This window comes from Mesocricetus auratus, unplaced genomic scaffold (assembly GCF_017639785.1).
Source record: "Mesocricetus auratus isolate SY011 unplaced genomic scaffold, BCM_Maur_2.0 Super-Scaffold_100007, whole genome shotgun sequence".
In the NCBI taxonomy this organism is placed as follows: domain Eukaryota; kingdom Metazoa; phylum Chordata; class Mammalia; order Rodentia; family Cricetidae; genus Mesocricetus; species Mesocricetus auratus.
The window spans coordinates 30,594,126-30,616,727 of record NW_024429191.1 but is presented as its reverse complement, the minus strand read 5'-3'; the positions used below and the strand labels follow the sequence as shown (position 1 = coordinate 30,616,727).

Here is a 22,602-nt window from a genome sequence, read left to right as displayed (position 1 = left end):
GGCAGGCATACCCATTCTAGTAAGATGTCTTCCCTCTGCATTAATATCCCAGAGGGGTATTCTCTAGATGGTAAAATAACCAGAATGCAGACCAGTTTTGGATCCACACCGTCCACATGTGCTTCTAATATTCTTTGTTCTACAATTCTAATTCTTTTTCAGCCTCAACTAATAATATTCATGGACTACTTAAGTCCCTGTATCCTTTTAGGGCCATTTTCGGGTGTTTTAAAACATTCCCGTCTACTCAAATAATTGTCTGTAGTTGAGAAATTTCTCCTAGTAGTTTTTGAAGATCATTCAGAGTCTGGTAATGATCTCTCCTGATCTGTATTTTTTTGTGGTCTAATTTTCTGTAGATCTATTTTATAACCTAAATAGTTAATAGACTCTTCTTTTTGTATTTTTTTGGGGGCAATCTGTAATCTCAAGTGAGGTAAAATTTCCTTTACTGCTTTTCCAACATTCCTTTTTTAAAATCAGCCAGCAGTATATCATCCATATAATGGTAAATAATGGATTGCAGAAATAGTTTACAAATTATTTCCAAAGGTTTTTGCACAAAATACTGGCATAAAGTAGGACGCTTTAACACTCCCTGTGGCAAAACCTTCCATTGAAATCTCCATACTGGTTGAGAATTGTTATAGGTAGGTAGGCACTGTGAAGGCAAATTTTTCCCTTTTTCTTGTAAACGTATAGTGAAGAAGCAAACTTATAGATCACTTATTATAATTGTCCATCCTTTAGGTATTAGAGAAGGTAATGGCATTCCAGGCTATAGAGAGCCCATAGGCTGAATTATCTTGTTGATAGCTCTCAGATCAGTAAGCATTCTCCACTTACCAGACTTCTTTTTGATAATAAATATAGGAGAATTCCATGGACTGGTAGATTCTTCAATATGTCCTGCATTTAGCTGTTCCTGAACCAGCTTTTCTAAAGCCTCTAATTTCTCAGAGGTCATAGGCCATTGCCCTACCCCAGAGAGGTTCATCGTTAGCCATTTTAAGGGTAGTGCTTTTGGTCCCTCTGTAGGTGTGACAATAGAATACTGTTTCTGTACAGCCTGTATGTTTGGCATCTGTTTACTGTAGTGCCTTACAATATTTTTTCAACCACTAAGAGGTTATGATTCATATCTGACACAGGAGGAATGTTAATCTGGGTATTCCATTATTGTGATAAATCACGACCCCAGAGATTTATAGCAATATCAGTTTTCCTCTTTGCCCTTTGACCCTGTACACTCAACCCATCTCGTGCTCTGTTACTTGAGATAGGTTCCAATCCCTAAGAACTGGACATTTACTTCTTGTAAGGGCCAACTGGAGGGCCAAGTTTTAGAGATATCATTATCAGCACCTAAAATCCTGAAAAATACCTTATTATCCATTTTAATTGGTAATTTGGGTCTGTGATCCTGTATAGAAGTTTGCCAAAATATATGTTTTTTGTTTCCTCCAGTTACAATTGATACCTCCTTAGTAGATAATCTATCAGTTAGAGTGCTATTATTCTTTACAATAGGCAGTAGATCTTCTAATTGTCCTGGGAGAAACTGTCCTCCACAATGACTAGGAATGACCCGACCACTTTTGACATGGGGGTCTTCGAGAGGCCCCTTGAGGAGTTTCCCAATTGTAAAGGGTCACCTTGTTTGTCTGTGGTCGACCTACATTCATTGATCTGGTGTCAGCCACATCTCCTACATAATCCAGAAGGCTGAGGTCTTCTGTATGAATCATTCTTAGGAGGAGCATTATTTCTAGAAATGCTTTGCCTACAATTCCTACTAAGATGTCCTATTCTACCACAATTAAAACATATGGCATTCTATGTCTTTTTAAACTTCTGGAGATTGCTTCTCCAACCCAAGTTTGTATCTCCTCAAAGTTAAGGCATTTGGCATCTTAGTGCCTCTTTAGGCCTTTAGAAATTGCCTCTCTGCCGGGCGTTAGTGGCGTATGCCTTTAATCCCAGTACTCGGGAGGCAGAGGCATGCAGATCTTTGTGACTTCAAGGCCAGCCTGGTCTACAAAGCGAGTTCCAGGACTGCTTCCAAAACAATACAGAGAAACCCTGTCTCAAAAAACCAAAAAAAAAAAAAAAGAAAAAAAAAGAAAAAAAAGAAGAAAAAGAAATTGCCTCTCCTACCCAAGTTCCTGTATCTTGATCATTATATTCAATATTAGCTGTATATAAGACCCATTTGCCCTATGATGCTGATCTGATTTTTAATGACCAAAATACCTGTTTGCATTATGGATTTGCATTCTCATAAGCTAGAGATTCTATAAGGAGTCACCTGGAATCTGAATCAGTTACTTGTAATTCTACTGCTCTGGACAATCTTTGTAAGAATTCAGTGAACCTTTCTCTAGGACCCTGTATCACTTTGGTATACTGTACAATTTTTTCTCCTGGTTCATGAAACTTATTCAAAGCATTCAGAGCTGCTGTACAGCATAAAGACACGATATGATCATCATATTCAGCCTGAGCCTGTAGGTCAACATAAGTGCCCTCATCAAGAATTTTATCTTGGGGGTGGATTCATAACCTTTCTTTAGGCCTTGAAGCTTGAGGGCCCTTGCTTCCTACCTCCATAAAGCTCTCCATTGTATTTGAGACAAATTGTTTAACACTGCTGAAATCAAATGATGCCGATCTTTTGGGGTAACATAATTGGTAATTGCCCAAGCATTTAACAGTTCTCAGATATGCAGGGAGTGGACCCTGTAAGAGACAATGATCGGCTTGATTCCTTTGAGATCTTTCATTTGTGTGGGTTCCCATTGGTAAGCAATGGAACCATTAGGATTCCTCTCCGTTGGTGGTTTTCCAGTTATAGATACTGGGAAAGCCATAGGACATGGCATAACAACCTTAGGAAGATCTTCCCGGTGTCTTTGAGGTGTAGGTAAACCTCTGTCATGACTTGGTGCTAGAATTGCTGAATCTGATGTGTCAGATTGTAAGTCATCTAAGAAATGCAGTCTTGTGACCACCGTTTCTCTGAGTGATTGAATTTCCTGGTTCAAAAATTTTTCTAAGGACTTAATAGAGTCTGCCCGTTCCTTGGACTTATCATTTATATATGATTCCAAGCATTTAATACTCTCATCTTTAGATATTATTTGAATAGCATGTAAGTTGCCTTCCAGGAACAGTGTTCTATGTGCTAACTGTTCATTATCCTCAGAAACAGGATGGATTGTTTCAATAAGTTTAACAGCTTCTGAGTGTTATTAGTCGAGTCATCAGACATGGAATGAATTGTTTCTGCAAGCCTGATAATGTCCTGCTGAATCGATTCTATTTTGGCCGTAAGGGCAGTGAGCAGGGAATCAATTGTCTTGTAAGTTGTTATGTTTCAGTTCCAAGGTATCTACTGTGCTAGACATTTCCCCATTAACCTGAAGATTTTGAATTTTTGTCTCTAATTTACTAATAGTTTGCACAACTTCCCTGCTTTCTTCCCTATGATCAAGCCCTCTCTTCCAGGATATTATGTGAATTATGATGCTAATAAATAAATATATAAATATTTATTATAATTTATTATAAATATAATATAAATATTATAATCCTCTCACATGATGTCATTCATGTAATAAGCAATGAATCTCTAACATTCTGCATCGTAAGATTATCTGCCATGGTATACAGTAGGTAATCTTATCACAAACTAAACTACTCCAATGATCTCCGTTTGAAAAAAAAAAAAAAAAAAAAGGATGTTTACCTGCAATGACTATGCGTGGCCAGCAGGTGGCATCGGTGTGCCACCAAACACAGCTTCGCCAAGGGTGCTCTGTATTTTCCCGTTGGATCTGAAAAAAAATGCTAGGTAACTTTTGCAAAAGTTAGCAAGGAGGGTTTTATGGAAAGAGCCCTGTGCAGATTGCAGGAACTTGAAGTTTTGGAGTGCTGCAAAACCTTACAGGCAGGACGGAAAGTGAATGCCATGTGGCTTTCGGGTGCTCATTTCAGCAACTGCTGATAGAGGCGTGGCTTGCTGTCAGGGGAAACCAAGGTGTTTAGTGGCTGTTCAAGGCGCCTGTTCCTAAAGCATCCTGGGGACCAGGTTCCCCCTGGCTGGCGTGGAGGAAGTGTTGATTTGTGGGTGGATGGGAGGGCTGCAGAAACGCGTGGTCTCTGGAACGCCGGGGGTCCTTGGCACCGGATGAACAAAAGGGTTGGAACCCGGTTCAGCAGAAGAAAAGCACACCGAGCAGGAGAATGGGACTGAGTTGGGAAAACCCAGTGACTTAGGAGAGCTTCCGGGGGCACCGAGATGCACAGGCCGAAGCTAGCAGTGGGCACCCGGCCAGGGTGGGAGGAGGAGGACCGAGAGGCTGGGTAAACTTACTTACTGACACCAGATAATTCAGAAATATTAAACTACACAAAATATGGATGTCCTATGATAATTTATTGAAAGAGAAATCACTTACTTCAAAAGTCAAGAAAGCTGAAACCAAAGGTCCACAAGCTGCTCTCCAAATCGAAACCCAAAGAGAGAGAGAGTCTAGTCTCCCTAGCTCTGTTTACCCCAGTAAGTTCTCCTTACCCGTGAACACACCCACACGTGAGTTACTAGCATTACGGATACATAAAACCTCTCTCTCCAGTAGGTTATCACAAGAGCCCCCCCCACACTACTGTCTGCCATGCTCTCATTAAGTCTCTCTCTAAAGATTTCTCTGTGATACAGTATGTGATGAAGAGTCTAAAATCCGTAAGAAATGAGTTAGAGATGGATCTTTTCAGTTATTGGCTGGAGGCCTGCACGGAATGAGCAGGGTGGTGGAGGAGGAGGAGCTCTCACCAGCACAGGTGCACTTTCTGTCTCCCTACTGACCAACACAAGAGGAGTTGTTAAGCCATGCCTTCCCTCCCAGTGCTGGAGAAGTAGCTGAGAGTTGTACATTCTGATCCATAGGCAGAGAGAGAGTGACAGAGACGGAGCACAGGGACTTCAGAAAAAATGGACTTCACATGAGCTTTGGAACCCTCAGAGTCCACCCCCAGTTACATACCTCCTCCAACAAGGCCACACCTCCTAATCCTTGTGATCCTCACAGTCGCTGGCGACTAAGATTCAAACAGCCTGCATGGTCCTCCCAGCAGTCGAGGTGAGGGACCAGGCCTGAAGTCTACCAACTCAGCCCTAGAGAAAATGTCACCAGACTCCTTTTGTGAGGGCTTTATGTGTGCACACTTCTTTTTAAAACTTCTATCATGTTTTAAATTAGTGATTAGTTGTACAGAATGATGGATTTCACTGTGACATTTTTAAAAATGTACATAATATATTTTAGTCGTATTTGCTCTTTTACTCCTTCCAAGCAGACATTCTCCATGACAAACAATGACTTCTCAGAGGGGAGAGGTGGCGTGATTTTTTTTCCGCTTTTGACTCACTGCCCTTTGACAAACCCTGACTTCCTTCCCATTCATCTGCCTCTTTATTTTGCTCTTGTAGGGTGGGGCACAGAACCCATGTGGAGGTCAGAGGACATATTTTGGGCACCTGTTTCCACTGAGGGATCCACCCAGTGCATCTTCAGCCCCTTACCCTCCTTATTCACAGCTTTCACTGACATTTGAGGAACAGAGATGTGGAGCTTGGCTGCTTATGACTAAGTAGAGATTGACAGGAGTGCTGTCTGGACATGAAGACAGTGGGAAGCAACCTTGTGGCCCCTGATTCTCAGGTGCGGAGTAGAAGAGTCTGACATCCTAGACGCTAATACCATAAGCCAAATGAGCTCAGAGCTGGAATCAAAGTTCCGGCTTCCAATTCAGTTCCTACCATTAATTTATGTCCCTGTGTCCCTAAGGTGCTATAGTAATGCTGGACACTTCAGCTTTAAGATTGTCTCTGCTTCAGGAAGACGCTTGAAGGGACACTAAGGATTCCATCTGGGACACAGATGCTGTGTGAAACATCCATTGCTCATTCCTGTCTTGTCCCTGTGCTCAGTAGTGAAACACCACAGTCAGGTTGTGTGTTATGAAGGGGAGTTCAGCAAGAGCCATGTCCTGGGCTGTGCTGGGTGTTGAGACACAGGAAGAGTCACCTGAACGGTCATGCACTGTGACCTGTGGCAGCTTGGGTCCTGGAATGCTGACCAGGTGTGGCGCCCGCTCCACGAGCCAGTCTAATATATTGGGTGAAAGCCTGGAGATTGAAATGAAAGACAATACGTCCGGTCGTTTGTGCTGAGAGGTCTCTCCTTTGTTGTGGAGAGGGAGCACCTTATATATATGCTAAAAGCACAGTGGAAAAACCCCAGGCGGAAGAGATTGTGTTTTCCTCATGCTAGTTGTTGATGCCAGTGGGGCAAGTCCAGGGCAGTAAGCCAGGACTAGAGAACAGGATGTACTTGGACTGGAAACAGGATGCATTTGTTGACTGACCAGCGACTCACAGAGACCCTGTGGGGGCTGGGGCCCAACATCTCCCCCTTCTTTATATATAAATTAGTGCCTGTCTCAGGTGACTAGGATGTTAATGCCAACTTTACCCATCAATGGAGAAATCACCCAGGCTGCATGACCCTCCTGTCTTAGGTTGGCTGGCATCCCCTTAGTCTCACCTGTCATTGGCTGTCTAATTTTTCTGTAGGCTCAACCATAGTCGAGCTGAGGGATTCTCTGTGGTCCTTGAGTGACAAATCGAGCCTGGGCTTGTCTAGTGCTGAGGCACCTTAGCCAAATGAAGCATATGATAATAAGTCCTATGGTTACAAGGCCCAGAGATGGGGACCCAGCCCATTGTTTTATTAAATGTCCTGCCATCTATAATCCCCCAAGGAGGATCTCTCTAGGGGATGAAGGAACCCAGGTCTTGTTCATCCTAATAATTTGATTGGCCAATTGATAAGCATTAATTTTGGCAGGGGCAACACAAATGTGCACCAGGGTAGGCAAACAGGTTTAATTCCTATCTGGACTAAGTTATTTAAGGGGCTCTGAGTGCTGAGAGCCTCTGTTACTTCCCCTGCCAGTTTATCCACTGTGCTGGCTGTAGTTACAGACTGTGAGATGGCAGTCCCAGACACAATGGCTGCTGTAGCAGCAACAGCTGAAAGACCCCAAAAGGGATACTTTCACGGAAGGGAGACCCGAACCCAAGGAACAACGAGACCACGAGCTTGGATGCAACAGCAAGAGGCTTTATTGATAATACACGGGTACCCGGGGCATCTCAGTCTCGGGAACTGAGAGCCCCGAGCTGGGGACTCAGGGGTTCTTTTATAGCAAAAAGCACAGTACAGAAGCGAGAAGCCTAGTAACAGGACCCTGATTGGGTAATTTAAATGAGGCTGGGGCTCAGAAAGAGGGCAATTGAGGTTTTGCTTGGAACTCAAGTCTCGGCCTTGGCCCTATCTGAGGAACAATAGGTTTCTGTGCTTGCCCAACCTTGCTGGGCTGGCCATCTGGTCGCAGCAGATACCCAGCAGCCTGTATCCTTGGGCAGAGCTCCCTTCTGATAGCAATGACTATTCAGCTGTGGGGGAAACGGAATTTTCCATAAGCCTCAGCTGCCTGTTTAGACTGGGCCAGGGTCTTTCACAGCGATAACTACAATCACCCCAGCAGTGATGCCAAAGTCTCTTTTTTGCCGCATTAGGGCAAGTTGCATTTCTCCAGAGAAATACACTGGCATAGGCTTGATTCCAAGAACACGAACCACCAAGGCTGGTATTTCACCACTCCAACAGCTTTTTAAGCGGCCATATCCTGCTCAAATACTGCAAAGGGGTTTTTGCCACTCATCACGGTCCATACTAGTGTTCAATTATTTTAAATGAGTCCTTTTTTCCCCAAAGGAAAAAACTGGCAAAATGAATTCTGTGTCTCAAGGTGTCAAGGGCAAACTGTTAGTCATCCAGTTCTTTGTTGGCTCTGGGATGAAAGCTCACGGGTCTGGGAAGTTGATGCAGCAGGCCTGTTGAGAAACTGGAAATCTCGAGCTGACTGCTTTCTTTCTTTCTTGGGCTGTAGATTCAATGACATTAAGGGTCAGGAACACTGGTTCAGGGGATCTCACGAGAACTGGCTTGGGCAGGCTCCCACGGGGGATCTCACGAGAACTGGCTTGGGCAGGCTCCCACGGGGGATCTCACTCGAACTGGCTTGGGCAGGCTCCCATGGTCTCAGGTCTGGTTTATCTCTGCTCTATGCATCTCACCAAATGTTCTGGCAGCCACTGAGCTTTATTCTTTTCCTGCAAGAAAACACAAACACACCCTCAACCCCAAATTAGGGCAGAATTGGGTCTTCTCCACTGTCTAGTACAAAAGTCGAGTTCCATCATGCCAGAATCTGTCTGCAGCAGATTGCTCACTGGTATCCACATTTAAAAAATTTAAAATGAGGAGTGCATGATTTAATGCATCGTGTGGAGACTTGGGTCATTACTCCCCCCCTTCTTTTGAAGTTAAGTTGTGATCAATTTTTTTATTGAGTTCAAAATAGCTGAAATGCCTTACTAGTATATCCAGACCTGTTGTCTGTTTTTTATTATTTTTGGAACTTCCATGTAAGCAAAACATTTTTTAAACAATGACTTATCACATGTTTGGTGGCTTTTCCAGTTTGTATAGTGGCCGTCAAGAAGTCTGAATACCTATCAACTGCCATGTGCACATATTTTAACTTGCCAAATTCTGTAATATGAGTAACAACCATTTGCCATAAATGATTAGGAAGTAGGCCTCAAGGGTTCATTTTTAAATTAGTTAAAGATAAATATTGTGGGCATACCTCATTGTTTGACAATTTTGAGGAGCAGTCTCTCTAGTTAAACAAAATTGCTTTCTTAGACTTTTGCTACTTTAATGGTGAAGGTTATGAGACTGCAGATCTCTCTCTACCTGAGAGAGAGCCACACATTTTGTTAATGTGTTGACTAGTTCCCTTTAGCCAGTGAGCTGGGGAGGTTTGAATGAGCTCTTATGTCATCCACAAAATGCAGCAATTTTCTTAGATGAATTGTATTTTGAATTTGCTCAAACAATATTTTAACCTGATCATTGCTAGTTCCTATGCATTCAACTCTCTCTATTACTTGAAGAGCTTTAAAACACACACACAAATCAAGTGAATCATTTACTAGGAGTTGGAAAACCATTGTGACAGCTTGTAACTTGACTATCTGAGCTGAAGCTGGAGTTGTTCACTCCATGTATTTTTTCTCATCTATAACATAAGCTGCTCTTCTATTAGCAGAACCAGCAGTAGAAACTTACAGGAATTCTCTTTACTATTTTGGAAATACAAAAAGATGTGTTAGTGCAAATTGCAGCAGTCTATGAGCTGGAAACTGATTATCAAGTCTCCCTGAAAATTGAGTAAAAGTATTTTCCCATGAAACAACCAATCAACTTGTTGCTTGGTATAAGGAACATGCATTATACTTTGTTGTCTGACAAAATATCTCCTAGATTCCATATGGCATTTCTGTATTATATCTGATACTGCTTCAAAATAAGGATTTAACACTTTGACTGGGGAGACAGCATAAGCTTCCCATAGTTTTTCACTGTTACTCTTTTTCTAATTCAATCTGTAAAGCTCTCGCTAGTTGATAAGGCCTCTTTTGTATCAGCTAAGATATATGACATGGCCTAATTTGTATCTACACTACTCCTCTGTAGGTGGGGTCTAACAGGGCAGCAGTTTCCCTGAGGCTTCATCTCAAAAGTTTTTTTTCCTCTAGATTTCTTTTTCCAACCATAAAAATTTAGGAGAATTTCTGTATCCTCTCCTCTGCTAAACTCTCTAGAATCATCCATACAGATTTCTTTGGCTCTCAGGCCATATTATAGGCTTCTGTTATTTTTCCACTGACGGGCTCTGAGGACTAAATCGCCAACCTTTCCTGTTAAGACACTGACTGGCTGAATGCTCTTTCTGACTGTATCCAAAGCAATTTAGGTAGCTTCTTAACTATATCTGAAGCAACTTAAGTATCTATTTAGTCATATGCAAGGCAATTTAAGCAGTTCTTTTTGTCAACATTCACAATCATATTTCACATCATATACACAGAACATACATACATCTTTTAGTTATTCTTTTTCCCTAGGTCATGATTAGTTTGTTGAAATGAAACTTCTTTAATTGAAATCTCTTGTGATAGAACAGCTCAAGCCAATCATTGAATCGAAACAAAAGGCCGAAAAAGGCCCTCATGGCCTGAAATTCACCATCTTTCCATTTCCAATCATCAATATTCTGTTGTAGTTAGGCAATTTGAGAGGAGTGGCAAGGGATAACAATAACATCAGTTCCTTTGCCAAAGATTTGCAAACTTATCTTATAAGCCCCAAGAATAAGCTGTATAACTACTTGTGGGTATGCTCTAACTGCCTTAGTAGGAGAGGTCTGATCATGTACCCAAAGAATGGGTCCAATCTGCCAAAAGACCCCAGTGGGAGCATGATTGGAGGGAAAGACCAAAAAGGATAGGGCGATGACCAATTAAAATCAATCTTTTGGAATTCCTACAGGAGTGGGCAAACCTAGTTGTGAGGCACCCATGACCTCACAGTTTTACTGACCTCTCTCAAATCCTGTAACAGGCGCCATTTTCCTAATTTTTTCTTTATAACAAAACTAGGTGTATTCCAAGGGGAGGTCCAGCCTCCAATTGCTCTTGCACCAGCTGATGAGCAGTTTCCAATTTTATTTTAGATAGGAGCCATTGGTCTACCCACACAGGTTGCTCTGACTTCCATGTGATTGGAAAAGGCTGTATGGGTGGAGGCTTAGTCACAATGGCCCCAGCTAAAAATGTCCCAGTACTGTCCAATCTCCCAACTTACGAGTAACCGGATTTCTTAAAGCAACTGGTAGAGTGTTAATAACTGGTTGAGTGGTAATAACTGCTCCCATATCTTGTTGAAAAAGTCCTGTGTGCCCCTCATTATCTCTCCATTTGAGAAGCTGTACCCACTCCTTGTAATGTGGCGCGGACAATGGTAGCCAATCACTGGGAGTACAGTTTAAGACTAACCATGGACAGTAATTGGTTAACTGTTCCACCCGAGAATTTTTAAATGTTTTTTCAAGGTCAGCCATTTGTTCCTTTATCTTGGCACTATCACTCAATATGGCATCTTTCACTAATCTCCAAAGGGGAAAGGCGGCAATAGGAAAACTTTCTGGCCCCTCTTTCTGAAGAGCCCTTTGGAGGTCATTTCTAACTTGTTCCCAATCAGGGATACTAAGCCCTCCCAAATGCAAAAACCATGAACTTGTCTTTTCCAAAGTTAAAATCTTTAGCTGTCTTTCGCTCGATGCTGGTACCTTTTCTCTTTAACAATTTTACTAACTGTTCTGTCAATACAGCCTTAGAAGCGGAGGTACCCATTTTCCAATACATCCTCACAAATCCTTACCTGCTGGCCAGCCTTCAAGGACGATCTCTCTGGGTCCCCTTTCTTTCCTGATCTCGGTGTCGGGCAAAAGCCTGGAGATTTAACTTGGTACCTGTAACTTGGTACTCCTTTTCAATTCACCCTCATAACTTCTGAGGGCGATCTCTCATATTCTCCCTTCTTTCCCTATCTTGGTGGGTTGGGCAAAAGCCTGGAGACCAAACCATTCAATTTTACTGTTAGAAGCTGAGGTACCCATTTTCAATTCCTTTCTTTCCCGAGTCTCTTTTCCAATCTCCTTTCTTTCCCAGTCTTTCCAAGTCTCTCCAGATCTCAGTGGAACCTTCACTTGTGGCACCTGCACCATGAGTGAGTCTAATACATCCGGTGAAAGCCTGGAGATTGAACTGAAAGACAAGACGTCCGGTTGTTTGTGCTGAGAGGTCTCTCCTTTATTGTGGAGAGGGAGCGGCCTTATATACAGGCTAACAGCACAGTGGAAAAACCCCAGGTGGAAGAGATCGTGTTTTCTTGGTACTAGATGTTGATGTCAGTGGGGCAAGTCTGGGGCAGTAAGCCAGAACTAGAGAACAGGATGCACTTGGACTGGAAAACAGGATGCACTTGTTGGCTGACCAGCGACTCACAGAAACCCCATGGGGGCTGGGGCCCAACAACTAGGGGTGGTAGAAAGGAAAGCTGGGATCACGTAGGGGGTTCTCACTCTCATGGAGGGCACCTACTAATGATCACAGCCCAGAACCTCAGTGTGTTAATTATGTACAACCCGGGGGGGGGGGGGTTAGCTTGTCCTCCTAGGAGGAGGTCTCTGTAGCTGAGCAGTCTCAGGCTGCAAACAAGGTAGAGGAGAAAGCTGTAGTTGCTATTCTTTGCACACACTCTCTCACACTTGGACTCCCACGGAAAGCTATTGAGCCTCACGTGCTAATCTCATGGGGCCGAGGTATTGGAGCCCTCCATGCGACTATAGTGTCAATAGTCCACATTCACTCAGGGTTTCCTCTGCTCCCTACAGCAGTGAAGAAACCCGTACAGTAGAAATGATCGATGATTCTATTAACATCTCATACTCATTCAGACCCAGGCAAACTAGCCTGTCTTTATCAGTCACCAGGATAACTGAAACTTTTTGAGGACCTGCAACTCTGAAGAGGGTCAGCTATATAGTCCTTTGATGATGTTTTCTAGTTCACTGTGGGAGCCCTGCCTTAGACAGTTGTTGGACCTTTCCCCAAGGAAATAATTTCAAATATGTACAATCTTCAAGTTTTCTTGCCTATAAAACTAGTGCTTTCAAACCAAGCATTTAAAGAAATAATAAATTACTCATTTGGGAACAATAATCTCTTGTCAAACTCAAATTTAAAAGGAATTACTATGATCACATAGCCCTAGTTCCTGGAATGGTTCCGACCTAGCTACATGGGTTTCTTTGTAAAGATGAACAAATTCATGATGTCCAGAATTCTCTCTGTTCAACATTTTTCAGGTACTAAGATCTAAGCATTATCTTCCTCAGGGCTCCTTTGATGTCATGATTTCTCAGGCTATAGATGAAGGGATTGACCATGGGTGTCACCACTGTGAAGATAACAGTGGCCACTGTGTCCTGTACTGTGTAGGTGGATGAAGGGTGCATATAGATGCCCAGGATTGACCCATAGAAGAGAGAGACCACAGTGAGGTGAGACCCACAAGTGGACAGGGCTTTCCTTATTCCATGGGCAGATTTTAACTTCAGAACCTTAGAGAAGATGTAGGCATAGGAAACAACAATGCATGTAAATGGGGTCAGAAATACCAGCCCACCAACGGTAAAGACCATCAGGTCATTGACGAAGGTGTCAGAACACGAGAGCTTCAGAATCGGGTAGGGGTCACAGAAGAAATGCTGTACAGCATTGCGGGAACAGAAGGTGAGACGAACCATGAGGAGAGTGTGCAAGAGAGCGTGCAGGTTGGTGATGACCCAGGATATGGCCACCAGGAGGACACAGAGTCTGGGCCTCATCATCAGGGTGTAGTGGAGAGGGTGACAAATGGCCACGTAGCGGTCATAGGCCATCACACTCAGGAGGAAGCCATCCATGTTGCTAAACGCTATGAAGAAATAGATCTGGGTCATACACTCTGTGTAAGAGATGGACTTACTTCCCAACACATGATTCACCAGTGCCTTGGGAACAGTGACAGATGGAGCACTAATGTCTACACTGGAGAGGTTGGCCAAGAAGAAGTACATGGGTATGTGGAGATGAGGGTCACAGCTGATGGCCAGCATGATAAGAAGGTTCCCAGAGATGGTGACTAAGTACATCCACAGGAACATCCCAAACACAATCTCTTCTTTGTCTGATTGTCCAGAGAGTCCCAGGAGGAGGAATTCTGTGACCATTGTCTGATTGTCCCCATCCATGTCTGTGGAGAACAGTTTTATCATACAGTCAGATTAGTTACTAACATTCCAGCAAAAACACGTCGTTTGAAACAATTTAGTGATAGGTTGAGAACGACCTAAAACTGAATTGTCCCTTTTGTTATCTTAAACAAGGTCTTGGGTAGTTTCAACACGTTTTACTTATGAATGCCTGTAGTTTTGTAAATTACTCCTATGGGCTTGTTTCAAAGTTGTTTGCCTTCTTTTACAATATTTAAACTTAGTCTAATGATTGAGGTGATATTATTCACTTTATAGATAATTATCTTGTAATTAATCAATTGCATATTAGAAAGGAGAACTCAACATAATCTTGTGATTTTCCTTTTACCATATAAACACACACCTATGTATATGTGCTTTGCAAGCTATATGTTTTTTGAGACAGGATATTTATATGGCACCCAGGCTCTTTTTTTGTTTGTTTGCTTTTTTTTGTTGTTGTTGTTTTGTTTTTACGAGACAGGGTTTCTCTGTATTGTTTTGGAGGCTGTCAGAGATTCGCCTGCCTCTGCCTCCCGAGTGCTGGGATTAAAGGTGTGTGCCACCAATGCCCGGCCCCAGGCTCATCTTGATATGATAGAATCAAGCTATCCTCCCATATTAGGCTTCTCAGCACCGGGTTCTGGCTATCTTTCTGCTATATTTCATACAGCTGCCATTTATTGACATTTTAACTGCATGGCAAACTGTTTATTAAATGCTGCCTACAAATGTGCAGATTGTATTTGAAGCTCTGCTGTGTTCTCAGAATTTGGGATGTTCCTGGGTGTTATAGGTCTGTCTATCGTTTTAAACCCTCAGCGTTTTATCTACCATAAAGCTGTTTTCACTGTCGTTCACTGCTTTTGGTTCACTACTCCAGCTCTGTACAAGCTCCTCCCACTACCTACATCCCAAGAAAAGAGCAGGTACAATTGTATGAATATTTCTTAAGGATTTATTTTATTTCCTTTAGCTACGCGTGTCTCGATGTGAGTGTGTGCAAGTGAGCTCTACGTGCCTGTAGAGCCAGAAGCGGGTGTTGGATCCCCTGGATGGTAGTGAGCTGTCTAACATGGGTGCTGTGATCTGAACTTGGGTCCTCTGCAAAAGCAGTGTGTGCTCTTAACTGCTGAGCTGTCTCTACAGCCCCTGGGTTATTTTTCTCTGGAAGAAAGAGCATTACTGATTGGCAAAGAGAAAATTCATGCAGTGTACTTAAAAGATACTCTCAGCAGAACAAATATCCAGAAGCAGGGGTCAGGTTAAAAAAAAAAAAAAGACTACAGCATCCTTGGGAGAATAGTTGGTGTTTCTGCAGGAAAGGGGAGGAAGTGTCTTCCTCTAGAGATCAAGAGTTGGAAAGAGAAAAATCAAGAAGCTGCAGGGAGAAGCATATAGAGAACCCTTGTTGGTGATTGGTCAAAGATTTATGTATTGTGGAGACAATGAGGTGCCTATTACTGTGAGTAAAATTAGTACAGAGTACAGTGCAGACATGTGAATTCGTCTTACCTGGACTAACTTCTAAAACCAAGGTAGCTAGCTAGAAGAATGGCATCCATGTAGCTTGAGCAATTCCTTATGTGATCAGAGATCACAGTGGATGAACATACAACAACAAAACATAGCAAGGCAGGGATTTGGAGCATCTTACTGGAGACTATCTTTTAGTGGGGAAGAACTCTCTTTCTCTATCTCTCTCCCTCCCTCGCTTCCTCCTCCTCTCCCTCCCCCATCCTCTCCTTTACCCTCTTCTTCCTCCTTCTCTACCTCCTCATTCCTCCCACATCTTGGGTGTGCACATCTGGCCAAGCGCCTCAGTAAACTGCAGTCTCTGTGCCTCTCCCTGCTATCATTAAATTGCCTGATTCCTTGTCTGGAACTATGTCTTGCAGAGAGACCGCCCTGTTTCTGGTAATCATGAAGGGTTTGAGTGTAGACCAAGAAGCTTTTCCTCTGATCCCAGACCTGGTTTCTCTCATCGGTGGCCTTGTCTGCTGCTGAGGTAGTAGTGCCTCACCTGCTTGGCCAGCCTGCCTTTCCCACTGCTGTCTGTGCTATTGGTGGCTTTCACACAATTTCCACATCTGTGGATTCCATGCTCGATGCTGGATTTGTCCCAATTCATTTGTGTGCCGTTTCACCACTGAAGAACATCTAGGAAGAGATGCATGGCTCTCTAGGGTCAAGTTTTAGTGATGAGAGTAAATAGACCCACCATCCCTGGAGATCAGAGTTGCCATGACTATGGATGACACATTGGGGCACCCCTAGGGCCCTTTACTCAGAGGTCCCCATTAGGGACCCACGCTAAGTGCTCCTTGTTTGCATTCTGTCTGAACACTGAAAACACTGTCATGAACTCAATCCCTGTGAAACAGTTGTACAAACATGGCCACCTTGCCTCCCTTTCCTTTGGTGTTCTTTGAGAGGGGGAGCAGAGAGGAGGATGCAGTGTCATGATGAAGTAGCTTATACACCAAAGCCAGCTGCCAACTCCATGAGAAGTGTAGAAAGCACAAATAGAAGCAAAAACCCTCAGAAATACAAGTTCTACTGTTCTTTTTATTTTAATGTTTTAAGTGTATGTGTGTTTGCCTTGTAAGTCCGTATGTCACATGTGCAATGAAAGAGGAGGCCAGGAGAGTTACTGGGACTGGAGTTATGACAGTGAAAAGCACTGTGTGGGTGCTGGGAGTCCATCCTGGGTCCTCTAGAAGAACAGCAAGTGTTCTTAACCCGTTAGCATTCTCTCCAGCCCAAGTGTTTACTATATTTATACTTCTACTGGGCTGCTAAAGTATTTGTCAAAATGTGGTCACTTTTCAAGCCCCAAATAATGATGTGATGATGACCCTATTGTCACTGGATAATTTTGTCCAGTTATTATCAGTTAATGTGATCATGCTGTTTTCAATCTTTTTATTTTGTTTTATTGCTGTGGTGGGGACTGAAATCAGGATTTCACACATTCCTGGTGAAGTGCCCTGTCCTCCCAGCCTCCTTTTATCCTTCTGTGCTCCCTCCTGTCCTCCCTCCCTGCCTTCCTTCCTGTATACATGTGTGGGAGGCACATAAGCAGGTTAAAGGACGACTTGCAGGAGCTGGTTCTCTTTCCACCATCTAGGTTGTGGGGATCAACTGAACCTGGGTTATCAGGTGAGGCAGCAAGTGTCTTTACTGCTGAGCCATCTTCCCCTGCCCTCTTATCCAGATATTTAGAGCAATTGTTTGAAGTTGTTGTTGATGGGATAGCAAGACCCTTTACAGTAGATGAGTTTTGTCTACAAAAGAGTTCTTCAAGCAGCAGGATAAATTTTACAGTGGATTCTATTCTTTAGTTCATATGCCATCTTTGATTTTATTTTCTTTGATAATTTCATACATGTAAATACAGATTTGGGGACATTTTCACATCCCAGATCATCTCACAAGAGGATCTTCCTAACCTTTCTCCCTAACACTTTCCTTACTACATTGATGTCCTTTCCCCCCTTCCCACTGTGCTGATTACAGGTGTGTGTGTGTGTGTGTGTGTGTATGTGATAATTTAATTCACTTACACTTAACATGATTACCATCCAAGAAGGGTTTAAGCCATTAAGTTGCTTTCTCCATGTCTTATCCTTCGCTTGTCAATTTTTATTATTGTCATTTTTTGTTGTTCAGTTGGTTCTTTTTGTATCATTCTACTTTGATCTCCTCTTCTCCCTTTCTGTGCATTTTAAGTTGTTTTGTTGATGATTAGTTTGAAAGCTGTAATTAACATCATGATCTTATAAAAACCTTACCTGAATAAAACCAACGTAAGATTCAGTATCTTGAATTTAAATGAGTTCCTATGTGTTTCTTGTCTCCCCTCCCTTTAATGAGGCCATATATTACATTTTTATATATTACATGGCAACTAATATACATTTATAATTTTTCATTCATTGGCCTTTTGGACCACATAGAAAGGAGAGAATTGTTGATCCAAATACAACAGTCATTGTTCTGCATGATTACCATCATCATTGTCTAGGACACTTCCATTTCAGTCTGAAGATTTTCTTTTATTATTTCTTGTAGAGATTTACTGAAAATGCACTTCTCAACTTCTGCTAATCCAGAAACATCTTCATTTATTCTTCATGCTACAAGGATAGTTATTTCCAATAATAATTCTAAGGTTCTGTTTCTCTTTGTTTTCTTTGTTTCCTTGTTTATTTACTTTTGGATTTTAAGTACCTGGGAGTGGCCTGACTTTCCTTATGTGGTCTAGGCTGGGCTAGAACTTGTGATGTGCTGTCTTGACCTATCGAGTATAAGGATTACAGACACACACCACCAGGTCTGTCAGCTGCAAATACACTGTCCACTTCATCCATCTTCCATGGTATCTGATGAGAAATGGGTGTTGGTGATTACTAAGGATTCCTTTATACAAGGAGTTACTTCTCTTGTTTGCAGTTTTCCTTTGGTGGATTTCTGTCTTTGTTGGTTACTTTGAATGAGGGACCCCGGAGAGAGCTGCTCCATCAGTTTGCATCTGTATATATTTCTGGACTTGCTATTCTAATCTGCAGAACTTTTAGACTGTTCATGCATTTGGTTATGAAAACCTTATAATGTGTATTTATATCTAAGTAGAAAATACACATTTTTGTGTATTAGCCTAATCCTATAGTTATGTATGAATCTATCTTGGCATTTAATTTTTGATGATTTATAGATAAAGAAAATACATCTCCATGGTTTAAACAAAACTATTTCCAAACAAGGGACAATTAAGCACCATGTCATTTGAATTTTCCTTTTGTCTGTAATAATTTCTCGGTCTTTCCTTGCCTTTATTGTACATTTTGTACAATATTATTCTATTGGAGGGGTTGCTAATTTCATAATTATAGTGTCTTTAAGACTTGGGGAAAGCATCGCCTCTGTGGGATATTTTCCTCACACTGTCATGTCATAGCAAGGGTTATATGACACCAGTGTGAGCCGTCACTGTTGATGTCAAACTTTACTGCTTTGCAAGAAGATACTCATCATTTCTCTGCTGGGTAGATTTCTTTTCCCCTTCTGTTCTTTGGCAGAGAGTTGCTCAGGCCAGCAGCCTCTCAAGGGGGAGAAGAGGACTGAGGTCCATGCTCTGTGGGATGGGATGGGGACAACTGTTAGAGAACCTGTTTCTTGTTCCCTGTCCATGTGTCTGTTCTTTTGCTTGCATTCCTCAGTATGGACTCACTGATGTTTATTTCCTGTTTTGAATCGCAATGACATCAAACATCCGTTTCCCAAAATGCTTGAGATCAGAAGTGTTTGGTGTTTCAACTTCTTCTAATCTTGGAATATAAGCATATAGATAAGGGAGTACTCTGGGGTCTGTTTCATAGATCCCTGTACACACAGCCGGGAGGTAACTACACAGTGTTTTTAATGTGCCTGTTTTGACTTCTTCCAATTACATGAGGTCTCCTGTAGAATTTCTGTATCATGCTGGCATTGAAAAAGGTTCAAATTTGGAGGAGGGAATATTAAAACTCGAGTTTTTGGACTTGGGTTGCTTAGCCTGTGGCACTCTGTGTGCTGCCTGTTAGCCTTGGGGTGTAGTTGTGTTTTGGCTGCTGTGTCTCTTTGGCATGCCTTATCCCTCTTTTCTTTTCTCTCTTCTTTATGCCTGCACCCCTCCCTCTTCGTGGGACTCCCTCCCTTGCCACAAGATGCCCCAGGATTTTGTCAGCCTCTTTTCCCCCAGTAACTGTGAACCAGACACACACACACACACACACACACACACACACACACACACACACACACACACACCTAGGGCAGATACTGGACGGTTGTTTGAAAATAGGCTCAGTTGTACATATGAGGATTCAGTCTAAACAGCCAGGTTTACAAGAACTCAGGGCTCAGCAAGTAGACGAAGCCAGTTTTTAAGGCCCATGGGGCAAAGGGCAATGCCCTGAACAAAGTCATCTACTGAAGTTCCACTGACTTCACATGACAGAACGTTCCAGAAAGCTTTGCCCATGTCCTGAAAATACTACAGAACAATAATTTCTGGAAGTTATAATTGCCAGCCTATGGCAGGATGGTTCCTCTACTTGCAACAGACATTCAGCCTGGTAGGCTTATAACCTTGATGTACACACCTAAAGTAGGGGACTCTGTGAGACCCCAGTGGCCCTGGTGTGGGGCAGTCTCTGGTTCCCCTGGTCAGAGCAGTGTCTGGGGATCTGTGCAGTGTGGAAGGATGACCATTTATTTCAACAGTCACTGAACTGATGACAATTTTTTCTAAGTGGTTTTAATTGGCATACCAAGAGTTGACTCCCCAAAGCCTAATTAGTGGTAAATAGAAATTGCTTGTGGAAAGGTGTGTGTGGTATTTCCCAGGAGTCTAGGCTGAGGGGATAAAAAGGCCCTGACCTAGACCTGGTCTCTGTTAATTCAGGCCCTGGGAGATGAATCCTCAAAGTGGTTACCACTGGAGAATAAGATGCAAACTTGGTACAGGGTCAGCCTCTGAGGGAAGATGGCACCAGGGACCCCACATGGTGCCTTGTTTTAATTAATCACGAGTTCCTCACATACAGACAGCTAGGATCAGGATCAGAAGCCTACCCAGACCTCTGGAGGAATCTCTCCCTTCCTCTTGTATCTCCCTGTGTGGGAGCTAGGGAGAAATGATTCAGCATACCAATGGGGTTTTCTACCGAATAATGAGTTTCTAAGATAATTTATGAGGGAGCACTTCCCCTTTGTTTCTGGTCATTTAATAATTTCATTGACTTTCTTTCATCTTGATCTTCTATCTTTCTCTTAATTCAACTTAAATTGTTTTTATTTTTTAATTATAATACAATTACATCATTTTCCCCTTCCCTATCTTCCCTCTAAATCTTTCCATTTACCCCTTCTTGATCTCTTTCAAATTCATGGCGTCTTCTTTCATTAAGTGTTGTTACATGCATATATGTTTATATGTATGTAATAATTCCTAAACATTACCTGCTCAGTCTGTATAGTGTTACTTGTATGTGTGCTGTCAGGGCTGAGCATTTGGTATTGGATAGCCAAATGGTGTTCTCTGCCCAGAGGAAGACTATTTCTCCTGCTCTCAGCATTTCTTGGTTGCCTGTAGTCTGTGCATAGGACTAAGGCCTCCTGGGCTTTCCCTAATCCACTTAGGCACCTCTATTGTTGTCCTCATTCATCTCCTGCTAGGGCAGTGAGACTTTATGGGTGTAGCTTCTGATGTTCCCAGGAAACACAATTTCACAGCAAACTCCTTGATCCTCTTACCTTCTTTCTGTCCCCTCTTCCCCAGTGTTTTCTGAGCCTTGGGTACAGGAGTTGTCTTGTAGATGTGTCCATTTCAGCTGGGCTCCACAATTCTGCATTCTAATTATGGTTTTCTATGATGGTCTGCTCTACTGCATATAAAAAGGAGTGTCCTTGATGGCACAATAACTCTAAGAATGCAGTAGTGGTATGCATACCTTGGCAGTAACCAACAGCTCGCTAACTGGACTCAGGATCTGCTCAACAAGAGGGAAACCATTCCTGGTGCTCAAAACCTACCCAACTACCCAGGGCTAGTAATAAATCTTGGAGGAAAACCTACAACTGCTAAAACTAAGCCAGCATTATTCCTATCTCTGCTCAGTATTTGTCTTTATAACAACAGATAAGTGTAGTTCACATCCAATGTTTGACCTATGACATAGTGGTGAGGCACATACACCAATAGTACTAGTTATTCAACACCCTGAGGCAGGAGGATTGCTGAATGTGAGAGTTTCTATCTGGCACAGAAGACACAAGAAAACTCATTTCTAGAAACAGTCAAGCAAAATCCTAGGCTCAGCACAGGAACCTTTCCATTCTGCTTCTCTGGGTCTCAGACTTCAATGAAGCTTCCTATATTCCACAGTGATCTTGCAGGGCTTGAGTACCCCACGTTCTCATTTTTATAGCTCTGATTTTGTTGTGTGTTATTTCTGTTTCCCATGGACACAGATAAAAGAGCTCAACTCTCCAGAAGGCTTTGTGTAAGCATTTAAGCCCTGTTAAATAAAGTTAAGAACAGCAATGCCATGATGGCTTTCTTGTAGGCACTCATTAATATTTGCTTTCCTTTAATTAAGCTAGTGTCTCAGTTAGGGTTACTATTGCTCTGATAAAATACCATGACCAAAGAAACTTGGAGAGATAGATTTTATTTGGCTTACACTACCACAACTCTGTTCTTCATCGAAGGAAGTCAGGACAGGAACTCAAACAGAGCATGGTCACTGGAGGCAGGAGTTGATGTAGAAGCCACAGAGGGGTGCTGCTTTCTGATTTGCTTCCCCTGGCTTGCTCATCCTGCTTTCTTATAGAACCCATGACCAGCCACATAGGGATGGCACCATGCACCTGGGACCTCCCCCATTGATTGCTAATTAAGAAAACGACTTACAGTTGGATCTTACATCTCAGTTGAGGTTCTCTCCTTTCAGATGACTCTAGCTTGTGTCAAGTTGACATAAAACTAGCTAGGACAGCTAGGTTCTTGGGCAGTGGGATGTTTTGACCTTTTGATTAGCAGCTGTCAGACCCTGCCCTTTTGCCCAGATGTCTTGAACAATAGATGTCCATCAAACAATTGCTATTCATTTAGATAGATAATTTAAGACAAGATCTCATGTGTCCCTGGCTGGTCTCAGATTTTCTATGTAGCTGAAACTGGCTGCTGAAGCCAGGACTTCTGCTTGGGAGACTATG

General features: G+C 42.6%; 2 protein-coding genes across 2 annotated transcripts in view; both read right to left on the bottom strand.

Annotated features, from left to right (window-relative positions):
* LOC101833751 (zinc finger protein 354A) overlaps positions 1-22,602 on the bottom strand; it is a 142,995-nt gene that overhangs the window by 32,692 nt on the left and 87,701 nt on the right. The window lies entirely within an intron of this gene.
* On the bottom strand, positions 12,913-13,836 carry LOC121141319 (olfactory receptor 1361-like). The gene has a single exon (XM_040748552.1). It carries the CDS (start codon positions 13,834-13,836, stop codon positions 12,913-12,915), a length of 924 nt encoding a protein of 307 aa, XP_040604486.1.

Bases quoted from the DNA above. Each gene is read 5' to 3' on its own strand.
- LOC121141319 (XM_040748552.1), bottom strand. From the start codon at position 13,836: ATGGATGGGGACAATCAGACAATGGTCACAGAATTCCTCCTCCTGGGA.